The 13,119-nt window shown below is 38.2% G+C and overlaps 1 protein-coding gene across 4 annotated transcripts in view; it reads right to left on the bottom strand.

Annotated features, from left to right (window-relative positions):
- Nucleotides 1–229: 229 nt before the first annotated feature.
- The window catches only part of APD2 (RING/U-box superfamily protein), a 30,869-nt gene continuing 17,979 nt past the window's right edge, over nt 230–13,119 (bottom strand). For 3 of the 4 annotated variants that reach the window (XM_089445451.1, XM_089445450.1, XM_089445453.1), the window contains exons 5-10: nt 9,599–9,673; nt 9,391–9,473; nt 8,396–8,542; nt 1,686–1,758; nt 1,229–1,571; nt 230–969 (exon numbers count right to left, since the gene is read on the bottom strand). In XM_089445451.1, coding sequence (XP_089301577.1) covers nt 894–969; nt 1,229–1,571; nt 1,686–1,758; nt 8,396–8,542; nt 9,391–9,473; nt 9,599–9,673 — 797 coding nt within the window. In that variant the 3' untranslated portion in view covers nt 230–893. The remainder of the gene's footprint in view (nt 970–1,228; nt 1,572–1,685; nt 1,759–8,395; nt 8,543–9,390; nt 9,474–9,598; nt 9,674–13,119) is intronic. The other variant, XM_089445452.1, reaches the window with a different exon arrangement.

The following is a 13,119-nucleotide window of genomic DNA, read 5'->3' as shown; positions in this document are numbered from 1 at the left end:
CTACGAAATAGTAATAAGCACATCTCTCAGCTTAACCCATTTTATTGGAATGATAGAATTGACAAAATGGATGAAAAAATTTCATGTAAAAACATAGTATCCCCAAACTAAAACGAAATAAGTAAAAGATAATCTTGGTTTTGTCATAGAAAAATGATGCATCTTGTTTTTTCTGAACCTGTATATACAGCTCCTTCCTTTAAAATGGAAAAAAAAAAAGGAATGGCTCTGGAGTCATAAATATGGACTTTTGCTTAATCAAACATACTGTTATAATGCATCCAACTATATCTAAAACATGCCTAGAAGATATCATCTGTGAAAAAGAACCATGCCATATCTCAAAGGGGTTGGCAGTGGAATACAAACAAGTGACAAAAGGATTCTAGCATCTAATGCTAGTGTAGCAGAACATGGGAAATTGCATCAGATGGATTTGTCTTCTGGATTATTAGACATTCAAAAATTGACTACGAAGAAACTGTGCTCCCACAATATGTAAGCAACTCTTCCTTTGCAAGAGAACATCATTCAAGAACTCAGTCTGCACGTACCAAGAAGTCCTTTTTCCTCTATTGTTTATTTCTTCGTATTCCTTCCCTTCTCATGGGCTTTCCCTGATGCATGCTTGTCCATAGCCATGCATTCTATTATAAGGTGGCTGCATAACCAGAATTGCTAGTAGAGAATGAATGACAAGGTAGGCAATCTATTAATAATTTTTTCAACACATCAATTGATGTAAATAATTTCATGCCGAGCAACAAAGGTAAGCTTCTTATGTAGATGATGTCAAAAACCCTATGGATGTAGAACACATCCATTTACCATCTCAATGACAGAAGAACTTTAACTTCCTGAAGCTAGCACATCCAATTCAATACATTGCAAACCTAGACAGTAAATATTTTTCTAACCCTTCTGATCTTCTTCCGACATATAGGACAAAGGCTGGATTCCTCAGCAATCCTGCAGAGTCATGACCAAAGTGTCAGTGTAAAGCCACTATTAACTTGTGTATTATGTTAAACCACCATGAACCAAATCAAAGTGCCTGTTGACTAAATTTGGCTATTAGAAAAGGTAAATTAATTCCACATTTCAGATCATCATTGTGTTTTGTTTCTTCTTTTAAATCAATTTGTGTACATCATTCATTTTTAAGTTAATGATGTATAACTGAGATTTATAGAGGATAACGTAAAATTAAATATACAGGTTGGAATACCTCATGCCACATGTAAAACAAGTTGCACAATGTCCACAAGGAAGGAAGAAACTGTCTCTTGTATCATCAAAACAAATGACACATAGACGGCGCTGGCAGGTCTCACTGTTCTCAGTACCTTCACCCTTTGGTGATCCTGACAAAAATCTTTCATCATCATCTTCCTCACCCTGGGAGAGAGAAACGTAGGAGGAACCACAACTTGAATCGTCACCATCCTTCTGAGTTATTAAAGGAGTTCTTTCTGGTGGCAGCTCTTCACTTTGCAATTCAGGTTCTTCAGGGATTAAGCGTAACTTAGTAAAAAGCTTTTGCATCAGCAGAATCAAAAGTATGAGACCACCTGCTGACAGGAAAAATTAGTAACATGCACAAAAGGAAAAGCACAAGCTTGGAGAGATAAATATGTAGATGATATTATGAGATTGTCCGAAATCAAATTCTCAGAAAAATATACCTGAGCCAACAACATAGGTTAGCCACCGTGGTCCATATGAGAGCTTCACATACCACTCATCGTTCTCTCTACTCTGAACCAGAAAGAGGAAGCCTTGATTTCATGGATGAAAAATACACAGTTGTCTTTCATCAAGAAAAAAGAAAACTATGTTCCAGTTATTTCCAGAAAAGTCATATATTGTTGTAGAATCATCTTTAGAAGATTTCTAGTCAGCACAATCATTATCATCTAGGAGCACATAGCACACGTTATGCCAAGCATTCAATTTAGTGCTTCCATTTTCTTTTTCTTCAATCAATAACTCACCAACTAATATTAATAGTGTGCTTGCTAGAATTTTTCCATGCTCATTTGTATAAAGTAGTCTGCCTTATTTTATTTTTTTCTAAAGCAAACATCTTCCAGGAAACCAAAGGCATTCTTCCCCACATTTGTGGATAGCAACCCTAGTAAACCTGTGGGCACAGACTATAGTGCACCTAAGCCAGGGATTCAAACCAGGCACCTGCTGGCACGGCACTAGCCAAACGCCAACAACATTGATGGAAACCGGTTCAGCAAACCACTTGAGTTAAATGGTCTGCATAAATATCATAGTTCTCATATAACAAATAATTTCCTAAATAGTCTTTGGATTTGACCAAATGATGCTAAACCCGTCAATAGATAGATACTTTGATAACATCTTCTACAACCTACCCAACTATTCTCCATTACTCATTCTGTAACGTAAGTAGATATACAATTAACTCGACAATTTGTAAACAAGATATACATGTTCATCAAAATAAACATACACAATTGGTTGTTTTGGCAAAATTATTGATAGAAATACATAGAGGGTGAAAAAAGATCAACTGTAAACATAAAACATTTGGCCATTTCGAAGGATGACAAAGACCCCTACATTTGGAATTTCAATCAACTACTGTGAAATTTAAATTAAGCTTGCTTGATGGTTATATGGATTAATCGAATTCCTATAACTGGATCCTATTTTACCAATGGATCCCCTCTTGAAGGTCTTTTACAAATAGTGTTCTTTGTAATTTGTTTTTATAGCTAAAATTGCGGTTGTATTAGTTCTCATACAAATCTCGAGTCTTTCCTTCAACAAGCATCCTGAGAAATGTGGTCCTTCCATTTTATACAGCAGCACAATAATTGTCATTCCAATTGAGATAAATAGGTTCCCCGGCAGTCATCTGAACTATAAATCAACAGCTTCTCGCCACTCTCCAATGTTTACATATTTGTTTAAGCAATATTACAGATGATCTGAGGCATGCAAACATGTATCCTCCTAGACATCTACGTCCTTCTCTGCATGCATGTGCCCAAATAGTTTTAGACTTAAGCAACAATTAGATAATTTCTTAATAAACTAAAACTATCACATGCAACTGCAAGCACCCTCTCTTACTTAATTTAGATTTAACATGCAGTCTCCTAGAACTAGAATCTAAAGATAACCTTATCCTATCCTAGCTATAGTTGGCACATGCATGCACACATGCACCCTCACTGTTAGAAGCCCATAATAAAAATGCATCCCCCACCAGTCTATTCTACTGCTAGACTGTCATCCCACCATTCTATTCTACTGCACACTGTCATCCCACTGTTCTATTCTACTGCTACACCGTCATCTATAGACCATTATGCTGCACGACAATCAATGTTGTGCAAATCTGTTGAGACAGCCACACATGCCTGTAAAAACCCACAGTACCTACTATACCTTCTACTCCAATAGATACCTATTCCAACACCTTAGCTACATTGTTCTTTTGTCTGTGCTCACAACTATACTTTCTTCTGCCACATGTGTGGATACACTTTCCAAGGTACCAAGAACTAACACTTTTTTAACCTTACAGGCCTTTTCTCCACTTTCCAATTTGAACTTTGGATCAGCACTCAACTAACAATGGCCAACACATCTTTAACACCACCCCTAATGACCATTATATTTTCTTGTACACACCAATCATCTCACTAAACTTCTAAAACTCTTCCTAAAGCAATGCTTTTGTGAAGATGTTTGCAAGATTATCTTCAATTCTGTAGTACACAACTTCAACTTCTTTTTTGGATATGCCATCTCATGAAATGGTGGTGTATCTCATCGTATTTAGTCCTTGCTCTTCAATGAATTATTTCAGCATTGAAACTCACTTTCATTGGCCTAGTAGAGGGGCATGGCTTGAGCTTGATGAAGGTTCATTCCACCTAAAATTCTACATACCCATATCACTTCACGAGGTGTATTAATTGATGCTTTGTACTTTATCGAGGACAATACGATGGTTGGCTGTTTACTATTAGCCCATAAACCATATTTAACTTCTTCAAAGGTATTAAACTTTAGAAATGAGGGTGTTCAAACCTCTACTGACAAAGCTGACTTTTGGCATTGTCTTCATCATTAAGGCTTGCTAACATACTAGCATAGTTCAATACCTACATAAAGACCTTCATCTTTGTCTTTAGAAAATTCCAACATGAAGAGTTGTTTTGTGATTTGCCTTAAAAAACCCCTATTTTGTTGGTCATGCTACATACAACATATCATATGCTCCTCAATTATCACAGCGAGCATCTTTATGCACACTTTTTCCTTGAACTTTGACCATATGATCTATAAACCACTGTAGATATTCCACTGGAATAGTTTTTCACAACTAGACTATGCAATTTATTTCCTTCGATCTCAGATTAATTATTACTAGCTTATTGCTCAGATTTATGAAAATAACTGAAATTCAAAAATAAAAGAGCAAGCAAATGACACCATTCACACAAATGACCACAAGTTGTATCCTAGGAAACCCATGATGGGATTAAACCTGGCTAGAAGGTGAGGCCTATATTCTACTCCCTTTTCTTCAATTATGAAAACGCAAATACAAAGAAAGGGGCACACACTATGGAGTTTCCTATGACACTATGGCTTGAATGGCTACCACAGAATCTTCTTCCTTCTTTGTTATGCTCTAAACACCCAGTCCTAGATGCTCTACTAATCTATGGAACAAGTACAATACTAAAGAATGGAACTCTTTCTCCTCCTAGCAGCACAATAATTAAAATAGCCTAATAGCCATCCAGGGTTTAGGTTTTTGCATCCTCAATTAGTGATAAAATTTTGGACCTTCTCGAATCTTCTTGAAAATCCACAAACGGCTAGCCCCACATGTGTGAGTCATGGGGGTTGACATGGCATCCACTCATTATACCATGGTGGTCAACAAGGTACGCCAACTTGCAAAAGGCAAAACTTCCACATATGAGCTCCAATTAAGGTGATTTTCACACTGTTGGAAAGGCCTTATTGTCTAGAATAGCATCAAGGGGCTAAGAAATGTGCTTGCAAAGTTTTTAGCGCAAAAATGTCATTTGATGCCTCAAAATGGCTCTGGAAGTTTCCAAAGTTAAAATCTCCAAATTAGGGCCTACCACTAAAATGGGCCTTAGAAGCCTACTCCAATTTTCCACCCAAAAAGTACCAAGATAGATGGCAAATTATATATAATGATCCAATCCAAATCACCAAATGTATCTTTTCATCTCCCAAAGAAGCTTTTATTCCCCAACTTTGACTGTCATCCAATGTGGCAAGCCACTCTCTATTACGTGCTATATGACAAGCTACACTTGAACCTTTATATTGTGCATTTCTTGGAATTCACACTCTCATGTGAAGAAGAAATGATTTCATATTCTTTAAACCCTTTACCACTATCATCATGTTCTTATTCAATGCTTTTATTTTAATGCCTTTCTTCTTTCACAGTGATCAATCATGTTTTCTTACTCTACACTCCATTTCAAAATGACCAAGTTTACCCTAGTAGTACTTTCCTTACCTAGATTGATGCTACCCTTCTTTAAATCTGCATGCCTTGCATTGCCTTGTCTTTGAATCTCACCTATGTCTTCTTACTCTACACTCCATTTCAAAATGACCAAGTTTACCCTAGTAGTACTTTCCTTACCTAGAGTGATGCTACCCTTCTTTAAATCTGCATGCCTTGCATTGCCTTGTCTTTGACTCTCACCTCTATGTCTTTGTTGATCAAGGTTTTGTTTTCCTTTGCCCTTCTACTTGTCTTTTTGTTCAATGAAATGCACATCCCCAAGGAACCCACCTAGCACTTCCCTTCATCTCGAGGATGGTATCTAAGGGTAAAACTATTGGTTGTAATTTTGGCAACCCCAATGGGGAGATTGAGTGAGACCCACAATATTCATAGGATCAACCAACCCATGGATTTGACCTTACAATCTCCTAATTGTAATTCATGGCACTCAACCACTTTAGCTAACCCACTAGATTGAAAATTTTGGGCATTGGGGTTTGCACGAGAAATACAATTCATCCCATTCTTTACTCTGTAAGTGAAGATTGAGAGTGCTAGTAACTTGCCAACCCCACATTAATATCCTCAAGCAATGGCTTGCTTACATGTACATACCCTACCCCCTATGACATCGAACATGTGACATCTAAGGAGAAAACCCATGTTCTTAACCATTAGGTCCACTCAACCTATACAATTTATTTCAGAATATATATATATATATATATATATATATATATATCGCAAGAAGCCTCTGGGCACTTACCCTCATTCCGAGGATGGTACCCAGGGTAAGCCAGATTCTATAGAAGTTCAAGGTTTTGTCAACATGTCACTCGCAAGAATAGAACCTAGGTGAGAAGGATAACAATCATTCCTACCAACCACACAAGCTGGACCCAATTGACAAACCTTTTACTTTGTCAGAAACACATTCTTGGAATTTCCCTTGTTATTGTGAAGTGCTTTCCTCTGCTCCTGCTGCCAAATTAATCTTCCAAGTTCAGCAAATGTCAACTCTTTAATTCTAGACGAAAAACTTTGACCTGTAACAGCACTTGAAGGACTGAGGCAAACTATTCAGCAAAACAGTGACTAGATAAAGATTTCTACTGCAAATTTTATCTCCTACTGCAATTAACTATCTCTCAAACATTTAAGTTTGGCGAGATGATCTCTTGCTGATCCACCTTCACCCATCCTCAAATTGTATAACTGATTCCTCAGATTAAGGAGCCCAGTCACATCAGAACTTTACATCTTGGTTGTGCGGAATGACTTTATCTAACACTAACCTCCTAATAATTGCCAGCACTTCCCTATCCTTCTTATCAAGGGCCTCTTGTTCTTCCATGGCTCCTCTGGATCTCAATCCCGTCCACGAGAAAGATCCCAAAATTCTTAACGATCAGGACATCATTGATTTTAAATTTTCAGATACATAATTTTTTCCATCAAGCTTATATACATCTGGAAAATAATTATTTGACCACTTCTACACTATAAAAAATATTTTTCCAATAATTATAAAACACAAGAATAACTGCTCTAAAAATTTGCGTGTGCACCTTTAAAAGACGCCTTCTATAAAAATAAAGTGACCATTCTCTCTAACAAGCACCAACAAATCAACTTTAATTTATGAAGGAATATGCCCCAAACGTGCCTTTTTTAACCAACCCTTTAGGAAAATCTTTTCCTTACACTTACTCTTGAAGACGTCAAGACACTTTGACTTTTCTTCAATTTCCGCTCCAGGGAATTTTATTTTCACCTTTACAGACTCGCAACAAGCTCCAGTGACTACTTTAGGGTGGAGAATTTATTTTTTCTTTCCGTACCAGATTGAACTACAGTTTTCTCTGAATGAAGTGTTTCACAGGAATGCTAAAGCAACAAACAACCTCCTTAAGCAGTTTTTTTCTCTCTAGTAGACACAACAGAAGAATGCTTAGCAATTGTTTCCCCAAAAGGAGCACATTTGGTGAACATACGACAACATTTTCAGTCTAAATTGTTGGCGACACTGATGGGTACCCTCAGAACTTGAACTTTGACTAAACCAAATTTCCTTCTCTCACAGATAAGATGGTAGGAGAGATCCACTGACTGCCAGCACAAATTTGAAGGTTAGCAGCATCCCCCCCTTCTCCACGTCAGCAGGCAACAGCTCCTCCAGGGCTTGAGCACATCCTCCAGGCACCTCCAGTCGAGACATTTCTTTTGGGTTCTTGAGAGGGTTCCTCTCTCTTGTGGATTCTTTGAAGATAGAGTTTGGATTATAGGTCTTTCACCTCATAGGATAGACACCCTTTTATAGGAGCTGTACTCACACTCCCACTATGTATTTTTTTCTGATGTACCTACCAGTTACTTTGGCCTGTTTATGGTTACTTGTTGGACATTAATAAAATGATCTTATCTTATCTTCCCTCAGAAATCAAACTCCCTCTAAACAGGGTGCCTTTTCTCTTTGTGAACTTCGAGATGCTCACTACTGTAATAACAGATTCTCAACAGCAAATTTTAATAGTTACATTTATGGGTGCATTCCACCAATATATAACAAGCTGATATTTTCTCAGTTCATGACTTGGTCTAGTTAATGGGTAGACTAGTCACTAATAAAGTACTTTTGGGTAATCCATCCTAGCTTCAGGCATCATAGATGACCTTGACAAGAACTTGGACAACCTAGAAATTTATGTAGCTATCCTTCTAGTATGCATATATTCTTTCTTATAATATTCTCCTCATGGAAAGTTCAAAGGATACTAGAAAATATCAAGTATCGAAAAGAATAAACTAAAACATAAAGAAAAAGGATGTTTCTTGTGAGCATACCCCTGTTGGACCTGGGGTGGTGAGGATGGCATAGTTACCACCAAGAAGGAAAAGCTTCACACCACACAAATCTTGCTGTAAAGGACAATTGTAATTTGCTTGTGTTGTATCATAGAGGACACTATTCATTTTGAAATTCAAATATACCTGTTTAGCATAAACAAGTAAAATCAGTGAGTAATTTGCAAGCCTGCTAACACACAAACACAAAGAAATTTAAGAAAACACATTGAATATATAAACCTTTAAAACAAAAACAGAGCAATAAAGAGGCATCCTCTTGAAAGAAAACATGGAACAGTCCCTATACAGATCAGAAATGATAGGTGTTATGCATCTTAGTCAAACATCACTCATAAGAAATATACAGGTAGAACGTGTATATGTTTGGCTACTCAAAATCTTCTGTAGTGACAGGAATGGAAAATGGAAATCCTGTCAGGAGTAGCAGATGGGCATGATTCACTTGAGGGATATTTTGAAAGTGGAGCATTTTGCTTTCTCATAAATTTACCTCTACACATTGATGTGCACAAATGGTTGTGAACTGCAAAAATAAGAAATAAGCAAGCACACAAAGCTGACCAGATCATTGCTTATTGTCATGATTCAGGTCTAATGGCAGGATCTTCACAACATCCCTTTAAATGAAAATTCTTTTAGTACAGTTCTGAGCGATTTCGTTTAACTGCTGCAGTTTACAAACAAGTGCAGTCTGTTGGATTTAATAAACACTTCACTGTGACCTTGTAAACAACATCACCCAAGTAGATTCACTCTCATATAATATATAAAAGGGAGAACTCTATTGAAATTTGATACAACTCTGGAGTTTTGCGTTTGTATACAAAATTCAAGCCAACATAAAGAAAAATCAGAACATTTATTTAGAAATTACCTCCATGCTATGAGGTCATAAAACCCTAGAGTTTTGAGTTTGGATACAAAATTCAAGCCAACGTAAAGAAAAATCAGAACATGTATTTAGAAATTACCTCCATGCTATGAGCATTGAGATTTCCAACTGCAATGTAGTATTCCGAATTTTTATCTACCTCCTGCTCAATGGTCCCATTTCCTGTGAATCTCCAAATGAAAAGATTGAATAAATATATATAATATGAAAGAAATTATATCATGAACAGTCAAGATTAAATTAAAAAAAAACCAGTTGAATATGTCAATTCAATTGAAGAATGTTACCATGTATGCTATTCCATGACAAAGATACGTTGGGGTATGTCGGATCATCAATCCATTCATTGAGACCCATTTTACCTGTAATAGGTTACAATGTTAGCCTTCGATCCAGAGATCAGCCAACATCTCTGATTCCAAAAGATGCACATCACAGACATCTAAGCTCTGAAGTTTATCAAATTAAACATCTATATATATCCTTCCAGTAAGAATGACAACATAGATCCAATCTTCACCATTTAGTTTAAGCTGAAAGAAGTTCTTAGACAAACTATTCGCACAAAGTGCATGTGCCTATGCACAAACGGTTTACTGAATTTGGAAGTAGGAGGTATCTATTCAAATTTATTAAAATGCGATATCAATTTACTAAAACTATGCAAATATAGAATATCTGCAACGGACTTCTAAGGGAGCCAATTCTCCTAGAATCGTATCCAGCTAACAGTCCAACCCATCCCAAGATCCAGTAGCAACCATCATGTGGCATGCCCATCCTTCTTAGTCAATTCTCTCCATTTTTAACTTTCCTACTCACAGACAAACTTCTTACAGTTTATGCCTAGTAGGAGGTAATGTTTTAAATTTTAACAGTATACATGAAATGAAGTCCATGTGCAGGTTCCTTTATTTATTGTTACAATATATGGAAAATGGAACAATCATTTAGATGCTTTCACTCTACACTGACTCTCAGTTTCATCTACCGTTAGTGCATTCCATCTGCTTGTTAAATAGAGTTAGAGAAGGAAGGGTTCCACTAAATTTAGAAATGCACTAAATTTGGCAGAGGGACCCACAAGTGAAGCTAAGGCGCAGTTTTGTCTTTTCTTATTATTTTGATTTAGGAAAATTTTAATTTTCCTAGAATCAAAAAGTAAAGCGATCTCATCCGTTCATGGATAAGGTGGCCAAGTCAACTTTATAAGGAGAGAAAAGGCGCAGACTTAGCTCATTATGCATCAGACAGCTTGTGTTTTCAGCTCAGCAATAGAAGGGTGTTCAGTTCAGCATCCAGGCTAGGGCAGAAAGAGAGGCCGAACAGCCTCAGGAAGTTCTTTCAGCCAGCGTACATCCCTTCCAGGGCCATGTTTAGCTGCGCAGAAGGGCTGAATTAGCCTGTACGAGTCTGTACAATGCGCATGCAGTAGGCTGAGTAGGGAAGGAGTGTGCAAAGACCAGTGTGTTGAGGGTCAGAGAATTGAAGGGAAGTTTTCCCTCATATTTGTAATTATTATCTAAAGATTTTGCTGAGCAAAATAATAAAACATACAAGTTGGCAGGTTTTCTCAGTTGGGGTTTCTTGGGTAAATTTCCAGTGTATTGTTTTATCGTGTGCTTGTGTCTTCAAGAATTTTATTTTTCCGCTACTATAGTTTTGTTAGAAAACTCAGCATATTAAGTAAAAGTGTTTGGAAGACAAGTTTTCAGTTTCCTCCATCGCAAAATTTTTATTAAATTAGCAGTTGGATATTAGAGATCTAACATGGTACCAGAGCGAGTCTTTGATTGAAGATCAGAAAGCGTGTTATTTTCCTCAGGAGCAGGTGAAAGATGCAGGAAAAGGGCACAGATCAGTTATGGGGTTGTGCTAGGGTTTCTCACTACGTGACGTAGGGTTTTGCAAGATATTAATCTGCGCTAGGGTTTTCTCCTAGTAGGCTCTTCACAAGGGTTTCTGAGTAGATTGAACAAGCAGAATGGCATATTTGGGGCTGAGATTTGAGGACCGCCTTGATGGGGCCTCAAAATTCTGTTCTTGGAAGGAGAGGATTGGTGTAGTTTTGGAGGAGCAGGGAGTTTGGGAGTTTGTGGAGAGTCCACTAGTCGCACCAACAAATCCTCAGCAACTGGCCCAACATAATAAGGACACAAAGGCCAAAAGAATAATCCTTGAAGGAGTCAAGGATCACATTATTCCTCACATTTCTAGAAAGAAGACGGCTCAAACTATGTGGACAGCTATTTTAGGGTTGTACCAAGGTTCGAGTGATCCCAGGAAGTTGGTAATCAAAGATAAACTCAGAAATATCAAGATGCCCAAGTCTGAGTCCGTGATCTCATACCTTACCAGATTTAACCAAGTGAGGGACGAGTACGTTGGAGTTGGGGAGACAGTGACGGATAGAGATCTTGTCAGTTTTGCACTATTAGGTTTTCCCAAGTCATGGGAAAACTTCACTGATGCAGTGAGTGGCAAAGAAATCTTCCAAATTGGGAGTTGTTATGGAGTGATTGGATGCAAGAGATCTGAAAGCAAGCTAAATCCGAGTCTCATGCAAACACTGAGGAAGAGGAGAATTTTTCCCTAGCTGGCAAAGGGGGCAAGGTCAAGAGCAAGAAAAATGCAGGAGGGGTCGAGTCCAATTCAAGAGGTAAGAAGAAGAAAGATCTCAGCAAAGTAAAGTGCTTCTCTTGTCATCATTTTGGGCACTATTCCATCAAGTGTTCAAACAGGAAGAAGGGGTCCAAGAAGGATCATATGGCAGCATCAACAAAGGTGGAGGAGTTCACTTCTTAGTTTGAGAGGGAGTTTTCACTCATAGCTTGCATGGCAAGCTTAGTGGCCAACAGTGTGTGGTATATTGATAGTGGAGCATCCTGTCATATGACTAGGAACAAGGGTTATTTCAGCCAGTTGACAGAGAAGGACATGCAGTTTCATATAGAGATGGGAGATGATGGCAGGTACCTAGCACAAGGCGTGGGTACTGTCAAGTTTGAGAGGGAGTCTGGAAATCCTCTCTACCTTAGAGATGTCATCTACGTCCCAGGGTTGAAGAAAAACCTTGTTTCAATCTCAACCTTGGAGAACAAGGGTTATGAGGTTATCTTCAACAGAGGAAAGGCCTTTATCAAGCCTTTCAACTTCAGAGTAGCTAAGTAGATTGGAGTTAGGGTGAAGAACCTCTACAGGCTACAGTTTGAGACAATCACGGCCTTGAGCAGCAGAGGAGTCAATGAGCAGGACCGTGACCTTGGGGAGCTTTGGCATAGGCGTATGGGTCACTTACACCATGGAGCACTCAAGATCTTGAGAGAGATTGCCATAGGGTTGCCACAGTGCAACATAGATCAACATGACATGTGCAAGGGTTGCACACTTGGCAAGTATGCCAAGACATCCTTCCCCAACAAAGACAATAGGGCCAAGAGCATCTTGGAGTTGGTACATTCGGATGTCTACGGACCATTTTCCTCTCCATCCCTTATGGGATACAGATATTATGTCACCTTCATTGATGACCACTCGAGAAAGACTTGGATCTTCTTCATGAAGAAGAAAGATGAAGTCTTCTCAAAATTCGTGGAGTTCAAAGCCTTGGTGGAGAACCAAACAGGGAAAAATATCAAGGCACTGAGGTCAAACAATGGTGGGGAGTACATCTCCAACGCCTTCAGAGACTTGTGTGCCAAGGAGGGCATCTGGAGAGAGCTCACTGCACCTCATAACCCTCAGTAGAATGGGTTGGTTAAGCGCAAGAACCAGAGCATTGTTGAAGAGGCTAGAGCCATGTTGCATG

Source organism: Pinus tabuliformis, chromosome 9 (genome assembly GCF_031772625.1).
Source record: "Pinus tabuliformis cultivar Carrire ecotype Pingquan chromosome 9, CPIR1, whole genome shotgun sequence".
In the NCBI taxonomy this organism is placed as follows: domain Eukaryota; kingdom Viridiplantae; phylum Streptophyta; class Pinopsida; order Pinales; family Pinaceae; genus Pinus; species Pinus tabuliformis.
This window is presented reverse-complemented; position numbering and strand designations above follow the sequence as displayed.